The 27,861-nt window shown below is 45.0% G+C and overlaps 1 protein-coding gene across 1 annotated transcript; it reads right to left on the bottom strand.

Annotated features, from left to right (window-relative positions):
* Positions 1–10,719: 10,719 nt before the first annotated feature.
* On the bottom strand, positions 10,720–12,481 carry LOC122944180. Its single transcript, XM_044302408.1, has 2 exons — positions 12,237–12,481; positions 10,720–12,048 (listed from the first exon to the last, which is right to left on the bottom strand). The coding sequence occupies exon 2, from the start codon at positions 11,677–11,679 to the stop codon at positions 10,720–10,722; it is 960 nt and encodes a 319-aa protein (XP_044158343.1). The 5' UTR covers positions 11,680–12,048; positions 12,237–12,481.
* Positions 12,482–27,861: the final 15,380 nt, after the last annotated feature.

Below are 27,861 nucleotides of genomic sequence, written 5' to 3'. Positions count from 1 at the left end.
GCCATAGTGGAGTTTCAGCTGCAGCACGCACGGGTCAGTCGCACTACAGAACAGCACCACTTCACCACCAATGACTGGGCCTCCATGCGAGACCTGTGTGCCCTGTTGCGCTGTTTCGAGTACTCCACCAACATGGCCAGTGGCGATGACACCGTTATCAGCGTTACAATACCACTTCTATGTCTCCTTGAGAAAACACTTAGGGCGATGATGGAAGAGGAGGTGGCCCAGGAGGAGGAGGAGGAGGAGGAGGAAGAGGGGTCATTTTTAGCACTTTCAGGCCAGTCTCTTCGAAGTGACTCAGAGGGAGGTTTTTGGCAACAGCAGAGGCCAGGTACAAATGTGGCCAGCCAGGGCCCACTACTGGAGGACGAGGAGGACGAGGATGAGGAGGAGGTGGAGGAGGATGAGGATGAAGCATGGTCACAGCGGGGTGGCACCCAACGCAGCTCGGGTCCATCACTGGTGCGTGGCTGGGGGGAAAGGCAGGACGATGACGATACGCCTCCCACAGAGGACAGCTTGTCCTTACCCCTGGGCAGCCTGGCACACATGAGCGACTACATGCTGCAGTGCCTGCGCAACGACAGCAGAGTTGCCCACATTTTAACCTGTGCGGACTACTGGGTTGCCACCCTGCTGGATCCACGCTACAAAGACAATGTGCCCACCTTACTTCCTGCACTGGAGCGTGATAGGAAGATGCGCGAGTACAAGCGCACGTTGGTAGACGCGCTACTGAGAGCATTCCCAAATGTCACAGGGGAACAAGTGGAAGCCCAAGGCCAAGGCAGAGGAGGAGCAAGAGGTCGCCAAGGCAGCTGTGTCACGGCCAGCTCCTCTGAGGGCAGGGTTAGCATGGCAGAGATGTGGAAAACTTTTGTCAACACGCCACAGCTAACTGCACCACCACCTGATACGCAACGTGTTAGCAGGAGGCAACATTTCACTAACATGGTGGAACAGTACGTGTGCACACCCCTCCACGTACTGACTGATGGTTCGGCCCCATTCAACTTCTGGGTCTCTAAATTGTCCACGTGGCCAGAGCTAGCCTTTTATGCCTTGGAGGTGCTGGCCTGCCCGGCGGCCAGCGTTTTGTCTGAACGTGTATTCAGCACGGCAGGGGGCGTCATTACAGACAAACGCAGCCGCCTGTCTACAGCCAATGTGGACAAGCTGACGTTCATAAAAATGAACCAGGCATGGATCCCACAGGATCTGTCCGTCCCTTGTCCAGATTAGACATTAACTATCTCCCCTTAACCATTATATTATTGGACTCCAGGGCACTTCCTCATTCAATCCTATTTTTATTTTCATTTTACCATTATATTGCGAGGCTACCCAAAGTTGAATGAACCTATCCTGTGTCTGGGTGCCGGGGCCTAAATATATGCCAATGGACTGTTCCAATGTTGGGTGACGTGAAGCCTGATTCTCTGCTATGACATGCAGAATGATTCTCTGCTGACATGAAGCCAGATTGTCTGTTACGGGACCTCTCTCCTCTGCCTGGGTGCTGGGCCTAAATATATGCCAATGGACTGTTGCAGTGGTGGCTGACGTGAAGCCTCATTCTCTGCTATGACATGCAGACTAATTCTCTGCTGACATGAAGACAGATTCTCTGTTACGGGACCTCTCTCCTCTGCCTGTGTGCTGGGCCTAAATATATGCCAATGGACTGTTGCAGTGGTGGCTGACGTGAAGCCTCATTCTCTGCTATGACATGCAGACTGATTCTCTGCTGACATGAAGCCAGATTGTCTGTTACGGGACCTCTCTCCTCTGCCTGTGTGCTAGGCCTAAATATATGCCAATGGACTGTTGCAGTGGTGGCTGACGTGAAGCCTCATTCTCTGCTATGACATGCAGACTAATTCTCTGCTGACATGAAGACAGATTCTCTGTTACGGGACCTCTCTGCTCTGCCTGTGTGCTAGGCCTAAATATATGCCAATGGACTGTTGCAGTGGTGGCTGACGTGAAGCCTCATTCTCTGCTATGACATGCAGACTAATTCTCTGCTGACATGAAGACAGATTCTCTGTTACGGGACCTCCCTCCTCTGCCTGGGTGCTGGGCCTAAATATATGCCAATGGACTGTTGCAGTGGTGGCTGACGTGAAGCCTCATTCTCTGCTATGACATGCAGACTAATTCTCTGCTGACATGAAGACAGATTCTCTGTTACGGGACCTCCCTCCTCTGCCTGGGTGCTGGGCCTAAATATATGCCAATGGACTGTTGCAGTGGTGGCTGACGTGAAGCCTCATTCTCTGCTATGACATGCAGACTAATTCTCTGCTGACATGAAGACAGATTCTCTGTTACGGGACCTCTCTCCTCTGCCTGTGTGCTAGGCCTAAATATATGCCAATGGACTGTTGCAGTGGTGGCTGACGTGAAGCCTCATTCTCTGCTATGACATGCAGACTAATTCTCTGCTGACATGAAGACAGATTCTCTGTTACGGGACCTCCCTCCTCTGCCTGGGTGCTGGGCCTAAATATATGCCAATGGACTGTTGCAGTGGTGGCTGACGTGAAGCCTCATTCTCTGCTATGACATGCAGACTAATTCTCTGCTGACATGAAGACAGATTCTCTGTTACGGGACCTCTCTCCTCTGCCTGTGTGCTAGGCCTAAATATATGCCAATGGACTGTTGCAGTGGTGGGTGACGTGAAGCCTCATTCTCTGCTATGACATGCAGACTGATTCTCTGCTGTCATGAAGCCAGATTGTCTGTTACGGGACCTCTCTGCTCTGCCTGTGTGCTAGGCCTAAATATATGCCAATGGACTGTTGCAGTGGTGGCTGACGTGAAGCCTCATTCTCTGCTATGACATGCAGACTAATTCTCTGCTGACATGAAGCCAGATTGTCTGTTACGGGACCTCTCTCCTCTGCCTGGGTGCTGGGCCTAAATTTTTGACAATGGACTGTTGCAGTGGTGGCTGACGTGAAGCCTGATTCTCTGCTATGACATGCAGACTGATTTTCTGCTGACATGAAGCCAGATCCTCTGTTACGGGACCTCTCTCCTCTGCCTGTGTGTGTGCTGGGCCTAAATATATGCCAATGGACTGTTGCAGTGGTGGCTGACGTGAAGCCTCATTCTCTGCTATGACATGCAGACTGATTCTCTGCTGACATGAAGCCAGATTCTCTGTTACGGGACCTCTCTCCTCTGCCTGTGTGTGTGCTGGGCCTAAATATATGCCAATGGACTGTTGCAGTGGTGGCTGACGTGAAGCCTCATTCTCTGCTATGACATGCAGACTAATTCTCTGCTGACATGAAGCCAGATTCTCTGTTACGGGACCTCCCTCCTCTGCCTGGGTGCTGGGCCTAAATATATGCCAATGGACTGTTGCAGTGGTGGCTGACGTGAAGCCTCATTCTCTGCTATGACATGCAGACTAATTCTCTGCTGACATGAAGACAGATTCTCTGTTACGGGACCTCTCTCCTCTGCCTGGGTGCCGGGGCCTAAATATCTGAGAATGGACTGTTCCAGTGGTGGGTGACGGGAAGCCAGATTCTCTGCTATGGAACCTCTCTCCAATTGATTTTGGTTAATTTTTATTTATTTAATTTTTATTTTAATTCATTTCCCTATCCACATTTGTTTGCAGGGGATTTACCTACATGTTGCTGCCTTTTGCAGCCCTCTAGCTCTTTCCTGGGCTGTTTTACAGCCTTTTTAGTGCCGAAAAGTTCGGGTCCCCATTGACTTCAATGGGGTTCGGGTTCGGGACGAAGTTCGGATCGGGTTCGGATCCCGAACCCGAACATTTCCGGGATGTTCGGCCGAACTTCTCGAACCCGAACATCCAGGTGTTCGCTCAACTCTAGTGGTTACACAGTGCGAACCGGGAGGACGGGGTTGACTGTCGGACCCGGCGCATGCGTACAGCACAGATGGAGACGTCAGATACTCGCGGCCGCATTGAGCTATTGATGGTATGCACTACTATTTTAATACTTCAGTAGGATGCGGCTGTATCCTGTTATGTTATTACATGTTTTTAACCCTTGATTTATATGCACGTAGCACTTTTGTATCACACTCTAGACAGGCTCTTAGATCCAATATGTGGGATAAGGTATTGTATAGATATATGTATAACACGTATACTTTGCACAGTAAAGATTTACACAATTATTGAACCTTTTATGTAACTTTGTAGTCAAATGGATTTATTGTAAAGAGTGTCATGTAACAGAGCACTGTTTGATACCATGTGACTGATCCCATGTGATTTCACTAATTGTACTATGTGATTGCACTAGCTTGTGGGTATATATGTACCCTGCTTATTGCACTGTTGTATAGCTTGACAAAGGCCTCATTGAGTAGGCCGAAACATTGCTGGGAATTAATGTTTGGGGTCTTCACCCTTTCACGAAAATCTGGAAGTGCTGCCTCATTTTTTGGAAAGTACATATATATATAAATTGGAGGAAGACACAAGGGACCATCGTTGTTGGGAGACACGTGTCACCGAGGTACCTGGCCTTGGTGAAGTAAGCACCAGCATTTCAGGTGTGTCAGCAGCAGTAGGTGGTTAACATTTAATTTATTTAGTAAAGCTGTGAATAGCTGATCTGGGACAGCTCTTACTGGGAGTAGTTATAGTGCTGGGTGGGTAACTACTCCTCATGTTCCAGGCCGGGTCTTGACTGGCCTACAAAGCAGACAGCAGTGTAAGATGGTGTTGATTACCTCTCTCTGACAGTAGAGTGCTGTGTGGGGTCAGAGGCTAAGCTGGAGTTGAAAGACTGAGGACAAAGCGAGGTCCACATATACCCCGTGGAGTTACGGTACTATGCAATACCATACCTGTGTTAGTCTATACATACGGGACTTTGTTGTTTCTTTATGCCGGCTGGAGTAAACCAATGCCTGCCTTTTACAGCTTTATTGTTTTGTCAAGAATAAAAGACAACAGTTGCTTTGCTTTCACCGCTAAAAGGCTGCCTGAAGGCTACCATTGGGGCAGGACCCTACTAATATAAATATATATATATATATATATATATATATATATTGTAATGTCTCGGCTGCGTGTTGCTTCAGGTACACAGCTTAACATCAAGTATAAACCGAATCCCAATGAAAGATGCGCTGGTTTGCTGAACTGATGCAATCTTTACTGAGATATAATGAACAGGAATGTGCACAATAATGTTCATATGATATGATATGGGATGATATGTGAGGTAAAACTGTGAAACAAACATAAAAAGAGAAATATAAGCATGGCTAATTCAAGCAACATACATTATACATAGCTAATACAAAAGATAGGGCCTAACTAACATGTGCTTGCTTACTACACTGAAACACACATTATCTATCTGCAATGTCTAACATCCCTCTACACAAGCTGAACTAGCAAAACCCCTTTACTCACAGGCTTTGGTGTTCGTCAGGTTTGCAATCTGTAATAGCTTTAAGATGTCCTGTGGATCTGGTCACTATAGTAGCCAGAGCTGGACTGAACAGGATATGTCCCAGCAAGCCCTAGAGAGTACAGAGAAGACCCGCCTCTAGGCTTCAAGAAAATGGAGGGTCTTAAAGAAACAGACACTACTGAGTGCCAAGCATGTAATATACATTGCAAAGGCAGCACACTCCCCACCTGGCGTACCATTGGTTATGCCACTAACCTTTGGACAGAAGTAAAACTACTTCAGAAATTGGCCTAGCATACACCTTGGGAATGCCCTGTCTAACAATTCTAACTTCAACTTTTCTAACTCTAGCATCACCACTAGGATCAGTCCCCACAATGAGTCCAATAGGCCATTCATTCCTGTGGGCCTGAGTGTCTTTTAATAAGACAATGTCTCCAACTTGTAAGTTGGGTTTGTCATCTTGCCATTTCTTGCGTGGCTGGAGTGTCACCAGGTATTCCTGTCTCCACCTCTTCCAGAAAATGTCTGCAAGGCTTTGAACTTGTCTCCATTGCTTAGTATACAAGTCCTTGAGGTCAAAGTCTCCAGTGGGAGCTGTCACTGGTTCCATCTTCTGGGTCAGCAGCATTGCGGGTGTCAAGACTGATGGCATCTCTGGATCTGTAGACACTGGAACCAAAGGTCTGGCGTTCATAATGGCCACGACTTCAGCCATTAGTGTAGTTAAAGCTTCATGAGTGAGGCGAGTAGACCCAACCTTCAGGAGCATGGCATCCAGAATACAACGAGCTACTCCAATCATCCTCTCCCATGCTCCTCCCATATGTGATGCGTGTGGAGGATTAAAAGTCCAAGTGCATCCTTGATCTTGAAGATAGGAACCTGTTTCAGAGTCTGTAGAGATGATTTTCAACTCCTTGCAGGCCCCAATAAAGTTTGTGCCGCGGTCTGAACGAATCAATTTCGCTGGTCCTCTGATAGAGAAGAATCTTCTCAAGGCATTGATGAAACTTGAAGTGGATAAAGATTCAATCACTTCAATATGAACTGCTCTAGTACTCAGGCAAGAGAACAGAACAGCCAAACGTTTACTTTCGGCACTGCCTCCTCTAGTCTTGCAAGAAGAGATGTTCCATGGTCCAAAAACGTCTAGACCTACGTGAGTGAACGGAGGATCTGAAGCAAGTCTGTCTGCAGGTAAGTTTGACATCTTCTGAACCTCAAGTTTCCCTCTAATCTTCTTACAGGTAACGCATTGGCTGATCACGCTGGAGACTAGTCTCTTACCTCCTATGATCCACAATCCTGCTGACCGTACTGCTCCTTCAGTGAAGTGTCGTCCTTGATGTGCAACTTGCTCGTGATAGTGTCTTACCAGAAGAAGAGCGATGTGATGATTCTTAGATATGATGAAGGGATGTCTCTCTTGGATAGTCATATCCGCTGCCGACAAACGACCTCCAATTCTTAGTACTCCGTCTTCGTCGAGGATAGGGTTCAACTTCTTGAGCGAACTGTGTCGAGAAATCTCTTCCTTTTTCAGAAGGCTTTGAATTTCTTCTTTAAAGACTTCCTGCTGGACGCATTTGATGATCGCGACCTTGGCTTGTTCAAGATGGTCGTTGCTACGTTGATCAGTATTAGTAGCTCTGGAGGAGTATCTGGCTAGACAGATAAGTTTTCCGATTGCACGAGTCAGCGACTTCCAACTGGAAAACCTTTCAAATCTATGGGCGCCCAGACTGTCTCTGGTAACTAAAGTCTTGCAAACTGCAACTTGAGGTCTTACCTCTTTGTCTTGATCTGGTTCTATGAGCTGAAAGGTCTCTACCTGAGTAGTCTCTTTGATTTCTGGCTTACCAAGAAACGATGGACCTACGAACCAGTTAGTTTGCTTGAGTACAGCGGCTGACACCAATCTTGTCCCATGATCCGCTGGGTTCTTGTCTGTGCTGATGTGATGCCACTGATCTGGACTTGTAGACTTTCTGATGCGTGTCACTCTGTTGGTCACGTATGTGTAAAATCTTTTTGAAGTGTTGTGAATATATCCTAACACAATCTTGCTGTCCGTATAAAAGTTCACTGCATGGACCTCAATGTCCAGTTCAGTCGTAATCATGTCTGCCATCTCTACCGCTAAGACAGCAGCACAAAGTTCTAGACGTGGGACAGTGTGAGCAGGTCTGGGAGCTAGTTTAGATTTTCCCATGATGAACCCAACATGGCTTTGTCCCTCAGTGTCTATTACCCTGAGTTAAGTTACAGCTGCAATAGCCATAGTGGAAGCGTCAGAGAATACGCATAATTCTCTCCTCTTTGTAGCAGACAAGGAAACAAATACGTACGGTCTTGAAATGTAGAGTTGTTCAAGCTCTAACAATGAGTCTTTCCACACCTTCCACTGCATTCGCTTCTCGTCAGGAAGAAGTACGTCCCAGTCAATTTGTTCCTGCTCAGTAGTGATCTGTCTCAAAAAAGCTTTGCCTTGCATGATGATGGGTGCTACGAATCCCAGGGGGTCATAAAGACTGTTGACTGTAGATAGGACACCTCTTTTTGTGAATGGTTTCTCTTCTCTGGAGACCCTGAAGGTGAAACTGTCAGTCTTTAAGTCCCAACTAAGCCCAAGACTTCTTTGCAAGGGTGGTGATTCTGTTCCTAGATCTAAGTCTTTGAGGTCTTTAGCACGGTCTTCCATTGGAAATGCTTCCATGACTCTGTAGGTGTTGGAAGCTACCTTGTTCAATTTTATGTTGGATTCTGCCAACATTTCTTTTGTACTTTTCAGGACGTTAATAGCTTCTTCGTTGCTGGAGAAAGAAGCAAGTCCATCGTCCACGTAGAAGTTCTTCATGACGAACTGTTTGGCTTCTTGACCATGTCTTTCACCTTGCTGTGCTGCTCGTTTCAGGTTGTAGATAGCTACAGCTGGGGAAGGGCTGTTTCCGAACACATGTACCTTCATCCTGTACTCTATGATGTCTTTGTTAAAGTCATTGTCTGCATACCACAGGAACCTTAAGTAGTCTCGGTGATCTTCTCGAACGAAGAAACAGTAGAACATCTGTTGTACATCTGCTGTTACTGCTACAAGTTCTTTCCTGAACCTGATGAGTACTCCAAGGAGTGTGTTGTTCAGGTCAGGTCCACTGAGAAGGACGTCATTTAGTGAGATGCCTTCGTGCTTCACACTAGAGTCAAATACTACACGTATCTGACCTGGTTTTTGAGGATGATACACTCCAAATATTGGTAAGTACCAGTGTTCTTGGTTTTCTTGTAGTGGTGGTGCCCTTTCTGCATGCTAGTTGTCAAAAATCTTTTGCATGAAGGCTTGGAAGTGTTTCTTCATATCTGGCTTTCTTTGTAGAGTGCGCTGCAACAAACTGAAGCGTTTCTCTGCTTGTACCTTGTTGACAGGAAGGCGATGGCGTGGTGACCGGAAGGGTAGAGGGGCTACCCAGCTGCCTGACTTGTCTCTGTAGACTTCTCTGTCCATGATCTCGAGGAAGAGGGTATCTTCTACCGAGGGTGCTGGCTTGTCGTCGTCTCGTGTTCTTTCAAACACCTTACAACCCAGTTCATCTGTATTTCCAGTTGAGGCTAAGTCTTCCATGCACCTCTGGATACTCCGATGATGTGTTGGGTTATTTAATCTCTCTTTAATGTGTAGACTGTTGGTACATGGGCAAAGACAAGATGTACGACCATTCTGCAACAGATGTGTTCTGTAGACATTTACCTTTGATGGTTTGTGCAGTCCGTCTAGACATACTTCTCCAACGATGACCCATCCGAGATCAAGGCGTTGTGCAAATGGTGCATTGTGTGGCCCATTGTACTGTTCTCTGACTTTGTGCAATCTGAGAATATCTCTCCCAAGTAGAAGGGTGATTGCAGCATCTGGATCTAGTGCTGGTATTTGGTCTGCTATTCGCACCAGATGAGGGTGATGACGAGCAACTTCAGGTGTGGGTATCTCTGACCTGTCGTCTGGTATCTCATCGCATTCTATCAGGGTAGGTAGAGTCACCTTTGTCTTTCCATCTAAAGACTCGATGATGTAGTTATTTGCTCTTCTCCCTATTGTCTCTACAACTCCAGAACAAGTCTTCAAGGTGTATGGAGTTGGACTTCCTTTGTCACCGAAGAGGTCAAAGAATTCTGTTTTTGCCAGAGATGTGTTACTCTGTTCATCCATGACCATGTACATCTTGATTGCTTTTTCTCTAAAACCTGCTGGATACACCTTGACTAAGCATATCTTGGAGCACGATCTTGAGCGGCCCTGCTCTGTACAGATCTCAGTGCACATTGAGGTTACTGCTGGCGTTGTACTCTCTCCTTGCTCCCCACCATGATCTTCTTGAGTTGCTTGAACTTCTTGTTTCCATGGTGGTGGTCCCGGGTGCAGTGCTGACAAGTGTTTGTCACTGTTACACTCTGCGCATTGTATTGTTTTTGTACAGTCTTTTGCAAGATGCTGAATTGAAGCGCAGCATCTGAAACAAATGCGATTGTCTTTAAGATAAGCTTTGCGCTCTTCTAACGTCTTACTTCTGAAACTGCGACATTTTCTTAGTGGATGAGGCTTATTGTGGATAGGACATATTTTGTCTGACTCCTCAACTTTCTTCCTTGTGTTGTCTTCCTGATTAGCTGCAGATTCAGGCGGAACTTCTGTCTTCCTTACAGAAACTGTTGCTCTGCGTTCTTTGTAAAGCCCTGGAGGTTTCTGCTCTACCTTTGGGAAGCTTGCCGTTCTCTTGTTCAGGAAAGCAAAGCTTGGGTCATTGCGTATTTCAGCTTGGTCTTCTATGAATTCAGCGAAGAAGGCGAATGGTGGAAATGCAACATGATGATCTTTCTTGTATCTTGAAGCTTGTGCTACCCACCTTTCTTGCAAGTTGTAAGGAAGTTTCTCGATTATGGGCTCAACTCCACGTGCTGTATCCAGATATGAGAGACCTGGCAGATATCCACTAGACTTAGCGGCTTCTATTTCTAAGAGTAGGTCTCCCAAACCTCTCAGCTTTTGGTAATCCTTATTTGTTATTCTTGGATAGTTTTCTATCCTTTTCAGAAGAGCATCCTCAATCACTTCAGGTGATCCATAGCATTGTTCTAGTCTCCGCCACACCATTGCAAGTCCTGCTGCTGCGTCATGAACATGTACTGATCTGATCCTTTGGGCTTGCTCAGTGGACTCTGGACCTAGCCATCTGACAAGCTGGTCAAGCTTTTCTTTCTCTGTCAGGTTTAAGTTTTGGGTACCGCTCAGGAAAGATTATTTCCAGGCCCAGTAGTTTTCTGGACGGTCATCGAATTTCATGAGACCAGCGCCCACTATCTCACGGTGCATCAGGAATTTTGCCACTTCTATAGCACTTGTTGCGTCTGGCGAATGCTTCTCGCGTGTAAACTCAGGGTATGGTTGCGGCTGGTAAGGCTGATGAGGCGCTTGTCTGAATCTACTTTGTTTAGGTGGTTGTTCTTGTCTGTTGTAAGTCTTTCTGCTATAATCCAGACTTGTATTTGCTTGAGGAGGGAGTACGCGAGCATCCGTTTGCACTCTTGGAGGGTTGGCAGATTGGTCTCTAAGCATGCGACCACTTGACTTCCCACACTGAGATTCTGATTTAGTCTTGCAATGTTGCGTAGTATCAAAGTTGCTTATTGCTGGTGGAGTCAATGAAAGCCTAGGTGCGTCATTGGACTGCTGGTCGGTGTACATGGTTGCTTGCGACTGTACGTACTCACGGGTGCGTTGGATTGCGCTGTGGGATGACGTCTGGTTTTCTATGCCATCGAACTGAGCTTCAGCAGCCCTTGTGAAAACTTCTGCCTCGGCTAAGGCTGCTGCCGCGTTTTTCTGCTGTTTGAGTAAGTGTAAAGATGCTTCCACTTCTGCTTTCTTTTTAAGTGCTTCAGATTCACTTTTTTCTTGCTCTCTCATCAATTCAGCTTCCTGCTCCGCATAAGAAGCCATGGCGCAAGCTGCCTCTGCTTTTGCTCTTGCCCTAGTCGCTTTGTCGCTAGCCGATGACAGACTGGTGATGCCTGAACGTCTAGAACTAGTACGCTTAGATCTTGCTGAATCGGCGCTAGCTGAAGTCAGATTTGTTTGACTGGATGCTCTGGACAGTGTTGTGTATCTAGACTTGATTCTTGGCAAGCTGTGTGTGTCATCTTCCTTATAGGAGCATTGAGGGTTAACTGTCAGAGTGTTGTTCCCTGTGTTCTGCATCTTGATTTAGCTGGCAGCGTGGATAATGATGATGACTGGACACAGGCAGTATCAGTGTTGTAGTGAGTGAGAGAAATTAGTTTCACTTTCGTTTCACTCCACGTGGCTGAAAGGAGTTATTAGTCCTTTTACTGCGGAGGACGATTTAAAGCTGTTTAACTGCTTCTGACAACGTTTTAAAGCCTTTTTACTGTAATGTCTCGGCTGCGTGTTGCTTCAGGTACACAGCTTAACATCAAGTATAAACCGAATCCCAATGAAAGATGCGCTGGTTTGCTGAACTGATGCAATCTTTACTGAGATATAATGAACAGGAATGTGTACAATAATGTTCATATGATATGATATGGGATGATATGTGAGGTAAAACTGTGAAACAAACATAAAAAGAGAAATATAAGCATGGCTAATTCAAGCAACATACATTATACATAGCTAATACAAAAGATAGGGCCTAACTAACATGTGCTTGCTTACTACACTGAAACACACATTATCTATCTGCAATGTCTAACATCCCTCTACACAAGCTGAACTAGCAAAACCCCTTTACTCACAGGCTTTGGTGTTCGTCAGGTTTGCAATCTGTAATAGCTTTAAGATGTCCTGTGGATCTGGTCACTATAGTAGCCAGAGCTGGACTGAACAGGATATGTCCCAGCAAGCCCTAGAGAGTACAGAGAAGACCCGCCTCTAGGCTTCAAGAAAATGGAGGGTCTTAAAGAAACAGACACTACTGAGTGCCAAGCATGTAATATACATTGCAAAGGCAGCACACTCCCCACCTGGCGTACCATTGGTTATGCCAGTAACCTTTGGACAGAAGTAAAACTACAGACCAAAAGTTTGGACACACCTTCCCATTCAAAGAGTTTTCTTTATTTTCATGACTATGAAAATTGTAGATTCACACTGAAGGCATCAAAACTATGAATTAACACATGTGGAATTATATACATAACAAAAAAGTGTGAAACAACTGAAAATATGTCATATTCTAGGTACTTCAAAGTAGCCACCTTTTGCTTTGATTACTGCTTTGCACACTCTTGGCATTCTCTTGATGGGCTTCAAGAGGTAATCACCTGAAATGGTTTTTACTTCACAGGTGTGCCCTGTCAGGTTTAATAAGTGGTATTTCTTGCCTTATAAATGGGGTTGGGACCATCAGTTGTGTTCTGGAGAAGTCAGGTGGATACACAGCTGATAGTCCTACTGAATAGACTGTTAGAATTTGTATTATGGCAAGAAAAAAGCAGCTAAGTAAAGATAAACGAGTGGCCATCATTACTTTAAGAAATGAAGGTCAGTCAGTCCGAAACATTGGAAAAACTTTGAAAGTGTCCCCAAGTGCAGTCACAAAAACCATCAAGCGCTACAAAGAAACTGTCTCACATGCAGACCGCCCCAGGAAAGGAAGACCAAGAGTCACCTCTGCTGCGGAGGATAAGTTCATCTGAGTCACCAGCCTCAGAAATCGCAGGTTAACAGCAGCTCAGATTAGAGACCAGGTCAATGCCACACAGAGTTCTAGCAGCATACACATCTCTAGAACAACTGTTAAGAGTAGACTGTGTGAATCAGGCCTTCATGGTAAAATATCTGCTAGGAAACCACTGCTAAGGACATGCAACAAGCAGTAGAGACTTGTTTGGGCTAAAGAACCCAAGAAATGATCATTAGACCAGTGGAAATCTGTGCTTTGGTCTGATGAGTCCAAATTTGAGATCTTTGGTTCCAACCACCGTGTCTTTGTGCGACGCAGAAAAGGTGAACGGATGGACTCTACATGCCTGGTTCCCACCGTGAAGCATGGAGGAGGAGGTGTGATAGTTTGGGGGTGCTTTGCTGGTGACACTGTTGGGGATTTATTCAAAATTGAAGGCATACTGAACCAACATGGCTACCACAGAATCTTGCAGCAGCATGCTATTCCATCCGGTTGGCGTTTAGTTGGACCATCATTTATTTTTCAACAGGACAATGACCCCAAACACACCTTCAGGCTGTGTAAGGGCTATTTGACCATGAAGGAGAGTGATGGGGTGCTGCGCCAGATGACCTGGCCTCCATAGTCACCGGACCTGAACCCAATCGAGATGGTTTGGGGTGAGCTGGACCGCAGAGTGAAGGCAAAAGGGACAACAAGTGCTAAGCATCTCTGGGAACTCCTTCAAGACTGTTGGAAGACCATCAAGAGAATGCCAAGAGTGTGCAAAGCAGTAATCAAAGCAAAACGTGGCTACTTTGAAGAACCTAGAATATGACATATTTTCAGTTGTTTAACACTTTTTTGTTATGTATATAATTCCACATGTGTTAATTCATAGTTTTGATGCCTTCAGTGTGAATCTACAATTTTCATAGTCATGAAAATAAAGAAAACTCTTTGAATGGGAAGGTGTGTCCAAACTTTTGGTCTGTACTGTATATATTAGCAGAAGGACCCGGCTTCGCAAGAGTATATTTCATCTATTTAATTTAATGTTTCTGTGTGTCATTAAAAGATATAAACATTATCCCTCATAACAGATACCTTTACAGCACCCTGAACACCCTTAACAGTGAACTCCACAGTCCCCCACACCCTAACACTGACCCCCCCACAGTGCCCCGCCACCTCAAAATGGCACCTCCACAGCAGCCCATCCCCTTAACTTTGACCTTCACAGAAGCCTGCCGCTTTAACAGTGAGTTTCATAGCATACCACTCCCTTGACAGTGACCTCCTCGGGGCCCGCCCCCTTAACAGAGACCTCAACAGCTGCCATCCCTTTAACACTGACCTACACAATACCTTGCTCCCTTAAAAGTGGCATTACAGTACACTGCTGCCTTAACAGTGACCTCACAGTACCCTGCCCCCTTAACAGTGACCTTCACAGCGGCTTGCCCCCTTAACAGTAACATCCACAGTGAACGCCTCTTTAACAGTGACTTCCACAGTGCCTTCCCCTTTAACAGTGACCTCTACATCAGCTTTCCTTTAAAAGTGGCCCCTGCCCCCTTAACAGTGACCTCCACAGCGCCCTGCCCCCTTAATGCTAGGGCTACACGACGACATGTGTTGCTCTATATTTTGTCTCAACAATTTTTATAATATTAGGCTATGGTGTCACACTGCGACATGCGACATGCTGCGACTGCAACACGACTGTAGCAAAAATTCCGTCCAAGATGAATTTTTATGATACTGTCGCATCACCGCATGTTGCATGTCGCAGTGCAACACCATAGACTATCTTTATAAAAAATTTCTAGCAACACTAAACTCCCTTATCTGTGCCTTCCACTGTTCCCTGCCCCCTTAACAGAGACCTCCACAACACCTGTCCCTTTAACAGTGACCTCAAAGTACCCTGCTGCATTAAGTGACCCAGCTGCTGTCCCCTTAACAGTGACCTCCACAGCGGCCTGCCCCTTTCACAGTGATCTCCATAGTGAATGCCCCTTTAACAGTGACCTTCACAGTGCCTGTCCCTTTAATAGTGACCTCCACAACGCCCACCCCTTTAACAGTGACCTCCACAGCAGCCTGCTCCTTTAATAGTGACCCCTGCCCCATTAACAGTGTCCTCCACAGCACCCTGCCCCTTTAAGGCTAGGGCTACATGACGACGTGTCGCGTCACATTTTGTCGTACCAATGTCGTGCAACAATTTTTATAATGATAGGCTATGTTTCACCCTCTGACATGCTGCAACTGGGAAATAGCAAGAGAAAAAAGTACAGTCATGTGAAAAAATTAGGACACCCTTTGAAAGCATGTGGTTTTTTGTAACATTTTTAATAAAAGGTTATTTCATCTCCGTTTCAACAATACAGAGAGATTAAAGTAATCCAACTAAACAAAGAAAACTGAAGAAAAGTCTTTTCAAGATCTTCTGTAAATGTCATTCTCCAAAAATGCCTATTCTAACTGAGGAAAAAGATAGGACACCCTTGCCCCTAATAGCGAGTGTTACCTCCTTTGGCTGAAATAACTGCAGTGAGACGGTTCTTGTAGCCATCTACCAGTCTTCGACATCGGTCTGAGGAAATTTTACCCCACTCCTCAATGCAGAACTTTTTCAGCTGTGAGATGTTTGAGGGGTTTCTTGCACGTACAGCCCTTTTCAAGTCACCCCACAGCATCTCAATGGGATTCAAATCTGGACTTTGACTTGGCCATTCCAGGACTCTCCATTTCTTCTTTTTCAGCCAATCTTTGGTTGATTTACTAGTATGTTTTGGGTCATTGTCATGTTGCATGGTCCAGTTCCGCTTCAGCTTTAATTTTCTAACTGATGGTCTCACATGTTCTTCAAGCACCTTCTGATACACAGTAGAATTCATCGTGGATTCTATGATGGTGAGCTGACCAGGTCCTGCTGCAGCAAAGCAGCCCCAAACCATGACACTTCCACCTCCATGCTTCACAGTTGGTATGAGGTTCTTTTCTTGGAATGCTGTGTTTGGTTTACGCCAAACATGTCCTCTGCTGTTGTGTCCAAATAATTCAATTTTGGACTCATCTGTCCAAAGAACATTATTCCAGAAGTCCTGGTCTTTGTCAACTTTATCTCTGGCAAATGTCAGTCTGGCCTCGATGTTTCTCTTGGAAAGCAAAGGTTTCCTCCTTGCACACCTCCCATGCAAGTTAAACTTGTACAGTCTCTTTCTGATTGTAGAGGCATGTACTTCTACATCAACAGTAGCCAGAGCCTGCTGTAGTTCTCGAGATGACACTTTAGGGTTTTTGGAGACCTCTTTTAGCATCTTGCGGTCTGCTCTTGGGGTGAACTTGCTGGGGCGACCAGTCCTGGGCATGTTGGCAGTTGTTTTGAAAGCCCTCCACTTGTAGACTATCTTCCGGACAGTGGAATGGCTGATTTCAAAATCTTTTGAGATCTTTTTAAATCCCTTCCCAGACTCATAGGCTGCTACAATCTTTTTTCTGAAGTCCTCTGACAGCTCTTTTGCTCTCACCATGGTGCTCACTCTCACTTCAACAGTCAGGAGCACACCAAACTAAATGTCTGAGGTTTAAATAGGGCAAGCCTCATTCAACATGCAGAGTAACGATCTACTAATTATGTGCACCTGGTGTGATATACCTGTGTGAGATCTGAGCCAATTTAAGAGGGAATACATGTGAGGGTGTCCTATCTTTTTCCTCAGTTAGAATAGGCATTTTTGTAGAATGACATTTACAGAAGATCTTGAAAAGACTTTTCTTCAGTTTTCTTTGTTTAGTTGGATTACTTTAATCTCTCTGTATTGTTGAAACGGAGATGAAATAACCTTTTATTAAAAATGTTACAAAAAACCACATGCTTTCAAAGGGTGTCCTAATTTTTTCACATGACTGTATGTGTAAGATTGGGTCTATAGTGTTAGTGACCTTCAGAACTTCTAAATACACATCGATAGCGCCTAAACCCCACAAACATAAAACTAAAAATATAAAATTATTAAAAATATATATGTATATAAGCGCAATTAGGTATGATAATATCCCTGGGAGGGACGAATAAAAGAGTGGTCAGTAATAACCGAAAAATAGCAACAAATAGCAACTTACTCCGATAGGGGGCTGTCAAGCAGGTATAAATGCACTTGCGACAGTGACCCCCAAGTAAGAATGTCAGAAAAAGAAAGCACAAAATAAGTGTTGTAGGTGATTGTATCCTGAAGTGAACTGAATTACTCACTTCACTGGGGGGGGGGGGGGGCTGTCACATAGGTAAGTGGTCGCAAATACCTAGGGCAGTATACCCCCCCGGCCAGGGTCGCTGGAATTCACTTGCGGAAACAAGTAGATCTTGTATGGCAATTTTTACTCACTTCACTGGGGGGCTGCCAAACAGGTGCAGTAGGAATACCTGAGACAGTACTCCCCCGGGCCGAGTCTGCTCGTCGTGGTCTCCAAAATGGAAAACAGTAGTATCCAAACTTGAGATGGTTATCTTCATATATTTTATTAAATAAAGCTCTACGCGTTTCGGGGTAGTACAAAACCCCTTCCTCAGGAGCAAGGTAATAATACAAATAAATAAGAGAAAACTCACACAATAAATAGGTCGCCGCATCCTATTCCCGTGCTCTGGGATCGCATGAGGGCGGGGAGTCGCGCTCGTTCGCGGCTTCCGGTCGGGTGGAACGCATCCAGGGACCGGAAGTCGCGTGATTACCACGACATCCGGTTCCATGGAACGCATATCGGCCGCACGTGGAACACACGCCAGCCCTGAGAAGCGTCACTTCCTGTCTAGATGCGCGCCAGATAGTGGAACGCACTGACATAGGAAGTGGATGAGGGAGAACCTGTTAGTAACGGCGTCCTATTGCCCATATGATCTAAAAGGAGGGGTAAATTATACTAAGGGATTTAAAAAGAATTAATGTAAATAATAATATTTAAAAATTGCTGATATTGAAAAATAAATATATATCTGCCTCCTAACAGTTACATACATTATAGAGCCCCCCCATTATGGATTGATCCATGATTTGATATGATGCAGGGGTAATGGATCTAAGGTTATAAATGGACATGAAATATATGTATGTAGATCACAGAAAATTCATTAAAAAAAAATATATAAAAATAATTCATAATTAAAAATTTAATAAAAAACACGGATGCGTGGGTGTGGAGGAACGTAAAACTACATATATACAAATCACGAGCAATTCATAAACAGTCCGTAATAAATAATCAATAAAAAATAGTCAATAATAACAGTATAATCAAATATACACCTTTCAAATTAATGAATGGAAGTATAAAAATATATAAGATATATCAAATATAGAATAAAAGATATATATAATATATAGTATATAATATATATATATAAAAAAAAAGGGTACTTATATTCGAATCTACTACTTCTAGTAGTATATAGATAACCCATAAGGTCATGGGATCTCTTCCCAGATAAATATTGATTCTCTTGGTCAAAAACTAATAGTTGGCGTATTCCAAAGCCTTATTGAGACCAAATGGTGTCAGTGTATTTAATTTGTATATCCAAAACATCTCTTTTCAGCCCCCTATCGGAGTAAGTTGCTATTTGTTGCTATTTTTCGGCTATTACTGACCACTCGTTTATTCGTCCCTCCCAGGGATATTATCATACCTAATTGCGCTTATATGCATATATATTTTTAATAATTTTATATTTTTAGTTTTATGTTTATGGGGTTTAGGCGCTATCAATGTGTATTTAGAAATTCTCAAGGTCGCTAACACTATAGACCCAATCTTACACATATATACTTTTTTCTCTTGCTATCTAAGTGTTCTAGCCTGGTGCTAACACTATTTTTTGGTGCAGCCTCCCCTATTACTGTCGTCTGTTCACTATATATATATATATATATATATATATATATATATATATTTTTTTATTTTTTTTTCCCCACTATTGAAATAAAAAAATAAAAAAATTCTTCCCTGGTCCACATAGAAACAATATTCCATCTTCAGTCCCATCACCGTTGGCGCCTTGCGAGTAGAGTATTCCTTGTACTAAGGTCTTCCTAACCTCCTTTCTTTTGTTGTTTTTTGCACCTTTCTGCAGCTGGGAAATGACAGTCTCAAAAAATCCATCCAAGATGGATGCATGTAGCAGTGTAGTTGTGCTCTATCTGTCGTGCAGCCCTAGCCTAAAGAAGGCCTACAGAAGTGAAGAAAAATGGTTGAGTTGTTATGGAAACCTGGAGTAAAACTGTGTGTATGTGGAGACTAAGAGATTGCAAACTTCTATTGGCTGATCAGGGACATGTGACCATGTGTATGGCAGTCGGGATATGAAGAGTAAGACTTGAAGGCTTGTACTAGCTAATGCAGGTCATTTTTTGGGAATATCTCAGGAATGGTACGTCCTAGAGAACTGTGACCCCCACACGATTTATTTCCAGGTAGCAAGGGATGGTTAGAATCTATGGTTGCGTTTTTGAGTGATCGCGGACTATACATACGTCTTTGTATATATATATATATATAGATAACTAGCAGAAGGACCCGGCTTCGCATGGGTAAATTTCATCTATTTCATTTTATGTTTCCGTGTCTTAAAAAGATATCGACAGTTTCCCCATAACAGGTGATGTAGAGTGACCTCTACATCACCTGCCCCTTTAACAATGACCTCCCCAGTGCCGGCCCCTTTAGCATTGACCTCCACAGTGCTCACCCGTTTAACAATGACCTTCACAGTGCCCGACCCTTTAATAGTGTTAGCGTTTTTTCTTCAGGCAGGTTTATGATGATTATATGATGAGGCATCTGACCTCCAACCCGTGAATATTTCCCTGTACAACTAATATCCGGTTTGCTTCTGGCCAGGAGATACGACAGCCCAGACTGAACTTAGGTTGTCAAATATCTGAAATCTTTATTTCACAGCACATTCTTATAGGGCTTTTTGGGGGTGGGAACATAATGTTTGGCAAGATATAACTGTAAAAATTACTGGTATTCTTAGGAGGCCTTGGGGGTGGGAACATGGTGTTTGGCAAGATACAACTGAAACTTTGTTAAACAATACTGGTATCTGCTATATACAATACATGAGAGGGTTATTTTACATATTGAACAGTTTTACTCTAAATGCTAATACATTGAATGACTTGTCATAGGTCGCTGTCATTGTATGTGAGGTGTGATTTTAAATAGCCTTTTGTTAAAGGAGGCTGCTATTGTGTTCAGCAACTGGCAAAGGGTGTGAGATGTGCTAATTCGGGGTACTGCATTCCACAAGAGATGAGGCTCGTATATCTTGTATAATCTATGATGTCTAAATAGTAAAATGATGAAAAATCCCTTTCAACCCAACCATTGATCCCAACTTTATACATATATATATGTGTATATATATATATATATATATATATATATATATATATACAAACCGGATTCCCAAAAAGTTGGGACACTATACAAATCTTGAATAAAAACTGAATGCAATGATGTGGAGATGGCAAATGTCAATATTTTATTTGTAATAGAACGTAGATGACAGATCAAATGTTTAATCCGAATAAATATATCATTTTAAAGGAAAAATACGTTGATTCAAAATTTCACGGTGTCAACAAATCCCCAAAAAGTGGGGACAAGTAGCAATAAGAGGCTGGAAAAAGTAAATTTGAGCATAATGAAGAACTGGAAGACCAATTAACACTAATTAGGTCAATTGGAAACATGATTGTATAAAAAGAGCTTCTCAGAGTGGCAGTGTCTCTCAGAAGCCAAAATGGGTAGAGGATCACCAATTCCCACAATGTTGCACAGAAAGATAGTGGAGCAATATCAGAAAGGTGTTACCCAGCAAAAAATTGCAAAGACTTTGCATCTATCATCATCAACTGTGCATAACATCATCCGAAGATTCAGAGAATCTGGAACAATCTCTGTGCGTAAGGGTCAAGGCCGTAAAACCATACTGGATGTCCGTGATCTCCGGGCCCTTAAACGACACTGCACCACAAACAGGAATGCTACTGTAAAGGAAATCACAGAATGGGCTCAGGAATACTTCCAGAAACCATTGCCATCCGCCGTTGCCAGCTGAAACTCTACAGTGCAAAGAAGAAGCCATTTCTAAGCAAGAGCCACAAGCTCAGGCGTTTTCACTAGGCCAGGGATCATTTAAAATTGAGTGTGGCAAAATAGAAGACTGTTCTGTGGTCAGACGAGTCACGATTCAAAGTTCTTTTTGGGAATCTGGGACGCCATGTCATCCGGACCAAAGAGGACAAGGACAACCCAAGTTGTTATCAACGCTCATTTCAGAAGCCCGCATCTCTGATGGTATGGGGTTGCATGAGTGCGTGTGGCATGGGCAGCTTGCATGTCTGGAAAGGCACCATCAATGCAGAAAAAAATATTCAGGTTCTAGAACAACATATGCTCCCATCCAGACGTCATCTCTTTCAGGGAAGACCCTGCATTTTTCAACAAGATAATGCCAGACCACATTCTGCATCAATCACAACATCATGGCTGCGTAAGAGAAGGATCAGGGTACTGAAATGGCCAGTCTGCAGTCCAGATCTTTCACCTATAGAGAACATTTGGTGCATCATAAAGAGGAAGGTGCAACAAAGAAGGCCAAAGACGATTGAACAATTAGAGGCCTGTATTAGACAAGAATGGGAGAGCATTCCTTTTTCTAAACTTGAGAAACTGGTCTCCTCGGTCCCCAGACGTCTGTTGAGTGTTGTAAGAAGGGGAGATGCCACACAGTAGTGAAAATTGCCTTGTCCCAACTTTTTGGGGATTTGTTGACACCATAAAATTCTGATTTAACATATTTTTCCCTTAAAATGGTACATTTTCTCAGTTTAAACTTTTGTTCCGTGATTTATGTTCTATTCTGAATCAAATATTAGAAGTTGGCACCTCCACATCATTGCATTCAGTATTTATTCATGATTTGTATAGTGTCCCAACTTTTTGGGAATCCAGTTTGCATATATATATATATATATATATATATATATACACTCACCTAAATAATTATTAGGAGCACCATACTAATACGGTGTTGGACCCCCTTTTGCCTTCAGAACTGCCTTAATTCTACATGGCATTGATTCAACACAGTGCTGATAGCATTCTTTAGAAATGTTGGCCCATATTGATAGTATAGCATCTTGCAATTGATGGAGATTTGAGGGATGCAAATCCAGGGCACAAAGCTCCCGTTCCACCACATCCCAAAGATGCTCTATTGGGTTGAGATCTGGTGACTGTGGGGGCCATTTTAGTACAGTGAACTCCTTGTCATGTTCAAGAAACCAATTTGAAATGATTCGAGCTTTGTGACATGGTGCATTATCCTGCTGGAAGTAGCCATTAATGGATGATAAACATGAGGGTCATGAGGGATGGCCAAATTCGGACTCTACCATTTGAATGTCTCAACAGAAATCGAGACTCATCATACCAGGCAAGATTTTTCCAGTCTTCAACAGTCCAATTTTGGTGAGCTCGTGCAAATTCTAGCCTCTTTTTCCTATTTGTAGTGGAGATGAGTGGTACCCGGTGGGGTCTTCTGCTGTTGTAGCCCATCCGCCTCAAGGTTGTGCGTGTTGTGGCTTCACAAATGCTTTGCTGCATACCTCGGTTGTAATGAGTGGATATTTCAGTCAACATTGCACTTCTGTCAGCTTTAATCAGTTGGCCCATTCTCCTCTGACCTCTTACATCAACAAGGCATTTTTGCCCACAGGACTACCGCATACTGGATGTTTTTCCCTTTTCACACCATTCTTTGTAAACCCTAGAAATGGTTGTGCGTTAAAATCCCAGAAACTGAGCAGATTGTGAAATACTCAGACCGGCCCGTCTGGCACCAACAACCATGCCATGCTCAAAATTGCTTAAATCACCTTTCTTTCCCATTCTGACATTCAGTTTGGAGTTCAGGAGATTGTCTTGTATATATATATATATATTGTGGGAGATTAGCTCGTGGGGATCACCTTTTTCTGAACAGACTGTCCGTTTGCAGGCAGTTTCCTTGAAAATCTTTTGTTTTTCCCGCATCCAAACATAGCTCTCTCTTCAGCAACACAGGTTACAGTCCTGAGACTCAGCACATGAGAGACCTGTTGTGCTCTCTTCCTGTTTATTTAAAGTCCACCTGGAGGTGAACTCCAGTGGACCATAATCTCTGGACCGGAACCAAGCCTGCCACAGAGGCTGGAAAAACCCGGGCCGGATTCCGGTTCAGTCCCTGACAACAGAGCGCATGCGAGGTGAAACATACCTATCATCCACCACCTCACCTCGCATACCGTCACATATCCCCCCCCCCCCTCTGCTCTAGCCCCCGCGGCTGAGCAACTGTCCCCAGCATACACTGCATGCGGGAGAGGGCATCTGCATTGTTTTTGAGCTTGCCCGGCCTATGCTCTACTGAAAACTTAAAGGCCAGAAACCATCTTGTCACACGGCTATTTTTTTCCCTGTTGTCACACATCCACTTTAGGGGTGCATGGTCGGTGACGAGCTTAAACGACCTTCCCAATAAGTAATATTTCAGTGGGTCTAGGGCCCATTTAATAGCCAGACACTCCTTCTCAACAATGGCATAGTTCTTTTCATGCTTGTTCAGCTTTCGGCTCAGGTATACCACTGGGTGCTCCTCACCATCTCTGGTTTGGGATAGGACAGCCCCTAGGCCCACCTCAGAGGCGTCCGTCTGTACCACAAACTCCTTTGAGAAGTCCGGGGTTACCAACACCGGTAGTACACAAAGGGCCCGCTTTAACTTCTGGAAGGCCTCCTCAGCTTCAGGATTCCATTTAACCATGGCCGACCCTCTGCCCTTTGTCAGGTCGGTCAGAGGGGCGGCAATGGTGGCAAAGTCGGGTATAAACCGCCGGTAATACCCCGTAATGCCAATAAAGGCCCGAACTTGTTTTTTGTTTATCGGTTGGGGCCATTTTTGAATTGCCTCAACCTTATTGGTCTGGGGCTTGACCAGTCCCCGGCCAATAACGTAGCCAAGGTATTTGGCTTCCTCCAGGCCTATGGCACACTTTTTTGGGTTGGCCGTAAGACCTGCTTTCTTAAGAGAATCTACCACTGCTTGTACCCGGAGCAGGTGCGATTCCCAATCGAGGCTGTGGATGACCACATCGTCCAAATAAGCAGCTGCATACGGGCGATGTGGGCTCAAAGTTTTATCCATCATTAGTTGGAATGATGCAGGAGCTCCATGCAGACCAAAAGGCATCCGCTTATACTGAAACAAGCCTTCCGGAGTGGAAAAGGCCGTTTTCTCCTTGGCCGATTCAGTTAGGGGTATCTGCCAGTAGCCTTTCGTTAGGTCTAGGGTCGTTATGTAGCGGGCTTGTCCCAACCTGTCCACGAGTTCGTCGACCCGAGGCATCGGGTAGGCATCGAACTTGGAGACACTAACAGTGCCATCGGGTGCCATCGGGTTTTGGGACCAGCACTATGGGGCTCGACCAATCACTGTGGGACTCTTCTATCACGTCCAACTCTAACATCATTTTTATTTCCTTTGCGACTGCCTCTCGCCTGGCCTCCGGTATTCTATATGGCTTTACATTTACGCGAACCCCAGGTTCTGTCACTATGTCATGCTGAATCGCGTTGGTTTGTCCGGGTAAGGGGGAGAAAAAGTCTCTATTTTTGTACAAAAACGCCCTAACGTCACTTTGTTGCACCAGGGATAGGGACTCCGTTAAGGGGACGTCAGGGATCACCGGTCACCGGACTGTTGCGGCCGGAGACGTGGCCAACAAAGTCTCTCTGTCCTTCCAGGGTTTTAAGAGATTTACATGATAAATCTGTTGTGGCTTCCGTTTCCCGGGTTGGTAGACCCTGTAGTTTACCTCTCCTACTTTTTCAACCACCTCAAAGGGGCCCTGCCACTTAGCCAGGAACTTGCTTTCAACCGTGGGAACCAGTACCAACACTCGGTCCCCGGGGCTGAAAGTACGGACCTTGGCACCCCGATTGTAGACCCTCCTCTGGGCCTCCTGGGCTCGCTCCATATGTTCACGAACCAGGGGCAAGACAGCTGCGATTCGATCCTGCATCAAGGAGACATGCTCTATGACGCTTCGATACGGGGTGGCCTCTCCTTCCCATGTTTCTTTAGCGACATCTAGCAGCTGTTCGGTACAGAAATCCTCTCTCCTGACTTCTAAATCTGGCATAACATTTGGACTACTCTCACTGTCAGGGTCAGAGACGTTCTCCCGTTCATTACACTCGAACTGAGGGCTAGCTTCCCGGTCCTCCGGCTCCCCAGCCAGGACAGGGAAAGGAAGAGGATCTCCTGCTTCTTCAACAACGTCCCTTTGGAAAAAAGGATCTGGCGACAGCTCCCGTGCTTCCCCAGCAGGGGGAGCTCTATCTACCAGTCTCCCCTTGCCTTCCCATAAGCTCCAAAAATGGGGAAAATCCCTCCCCACTAACGCTTTGTGAAGCAACAACGGCACCACCCCGACTGAATGTGTCACACTGCCCCAAGGGGTATCAACCTCAACCACTGCTGTCTGGTAGTCCCGTGTGTCCCCATGAATGCAAATGACCCCGATAGTACTGGGGTGTAGTTTGCTGGGGTTTACACAATCCTTCCTGATTAGTGTCACCACACTACCCGAGTCTAGCAGGGCTGTGAGTGGTTTTCCATCCACAGAAATAGCACACATTTGTCTCTCGGTGTGACTCGAACATGCTGCAGTACAAGTGACCTGTGCAAAAAGAGAAATGTGTCTTTTCCTGTAAGCATAGTCACACTGCATAGGTTCATCATTTAAAGGACAGTTTGCAGCAATATGCCCAAATGCATGACACCGATAACACTGTATGTGCTCTACCCCCAGTCCTTTGAAGGGTCCCAAAGACCATCCTGGCTTCTTTGGCCAGCCTCCAGGTTTAGGACCCACAGTCTCATTAGCTGCAAAATCAGTCTTAACATTACCCCTGCTTTTGCTGGAACAGTCTTACCAGATCCTGGGGGTGATCTTGTGTCCCAAGACGCTCCACGGTGGGGCATAGACGGATTCAGCAAGTCCTCAGAAGCAAGGTACCTCTCCACTAGGTCCACCAACTGGGTTGCAGTGTTGGGGTCCCCCTGTCCGACCCACTTCTTCAGTGTCGCAGGGAGCGCACGCAGGTACCGGTCCATTACTACCCGCTCCACGATCTGAGGGCCGGTCAAGGTCTCCGGCTGCGACCACTTCCTGGTGAGACGGATCAGGTCAAACATTTAAGAACGAGGTGGCTTGCTGCTGGAGTAACTCCACTGATGCACACGCTGGGCTTGGACTGCCATGGTGACACCCAAGCGTGCAAGTATCTCCGTCTTCAGTGTCTCATAGTCCCGGTTCGAGATCAAAGTACGCCTTTTGAGGTTCCCCGGTCAAGAACGGGGCCACTAGACCCGCCCACTGTTCTTTTGGCCACTCCTCGCAGACAGCAACTCTCTCAAAAGTCGCAAGGTAGGCCTCAACATCATCAGTAGGTGTCATCTTCTGTAGGTGGTTGGAAGCACGTACCAATTTTGGTTCCCCTTGCGCAGGAGGTGCGAACCCCTTTTTCAGTTCCACAAGAGCCTCTGCAAACTGTCGGTTCATCTCCTGTTGGGCGGCCTGTTGTGCTGCAGCGGCCTCTGCGACTTGGCAGTTGGATTCCCGCTGAGCGGCATTGGCCTGCAGCAGGGCCTTTAACATTTCCTCCATTTTCAGAAAATGCCCGCTGAGTCCACCACGTGTGGGAGATTAGCTCGTGGGGATCACCTTTTTCTGAACAGACAGTCCGTAAGCAGGCAGTTTCCTTGAAAATCTTTTGTTTTTCCCGCATCCAAACATAGCTCTCTCTTCAGCAACACAGGTTACAGTCCTGAGACTCAGCACATGAGAGACCTGTTGTGCTCTCTTCCTGTTTATTTAAAGTCCACCTGGAGGTGAACTCCAGTGGACCATAATCTCTGGACCGGAACCAAGCCTGCCACAGAGGCTGGAAAAACCCGGGCCGGATTCCGGTTCAGTCCCTGACAACAGAGCGCATGCGAGGTGAAACATACCTATCATCCACCACCTCACCTCGCATACCGTCACAATATATATATATATATATATATATATATGGGATCACTGTATGTTTTCTTCCATCTAAGGCCATATATATATATATATATATATATACAGACGTGGACAAAATTGTTGGTACCCTTTGGTCAATGAAAGAAAAAGTCACAATGGTCACAGAAATAACTTTAATCTGACAAAAGTAATAATAAATTAAAATTCTATAAATGTTAACCAATGAAAGTCAGACATTGTTTTTCAACCATGCTTCAACAGAATTATGTAAAAAAATAAACTCATGAAACAGGCATGGACAAAAATGATGGTACCCCTAACTTAATATTTTGTTGCGCAACCTTTTGAGGCAATCACTGCAATCAAACGCTTCCTGTAACTGTCAATGAGACATCTGCACCTCTCAGCAGGTATTTTGGCCCACTCCTCATGAGCAAACTGCTCCAGTTGTGTCCGGTTTGAAGGGTGCCTTTTCCAGACTGCATGTTTCAGCTCCTTCCAAAGATGCTCAATAGGATTGAGGTCAGGGCTCATAGAAGGCCACTTTAGAATAGTCCAATTTTTTCCTCTTAGCCATTCTTGGGTGTTTTTAGCGGTGTG

This window comes from Bufo gargarizans, chromosome 7 (assembly GCF_014858855.1).
Source record: "Bufo gargarizans isolate SCDJY-AF-19 chromosome 7, ASM1485885v1, whole genome shotgun sequence".
In the NCBI taxonomy this organism is placed as follows: Eukaryota; Metazoa; Chordata; class Amphibia; order Anura; family Bufonidae; genus Bufo; species Bufo gargarizans.
Note: the sequence above shows the minus strand (reverse complement) of the source record. Positions and strands in the feature narration are given on the sequence as shown.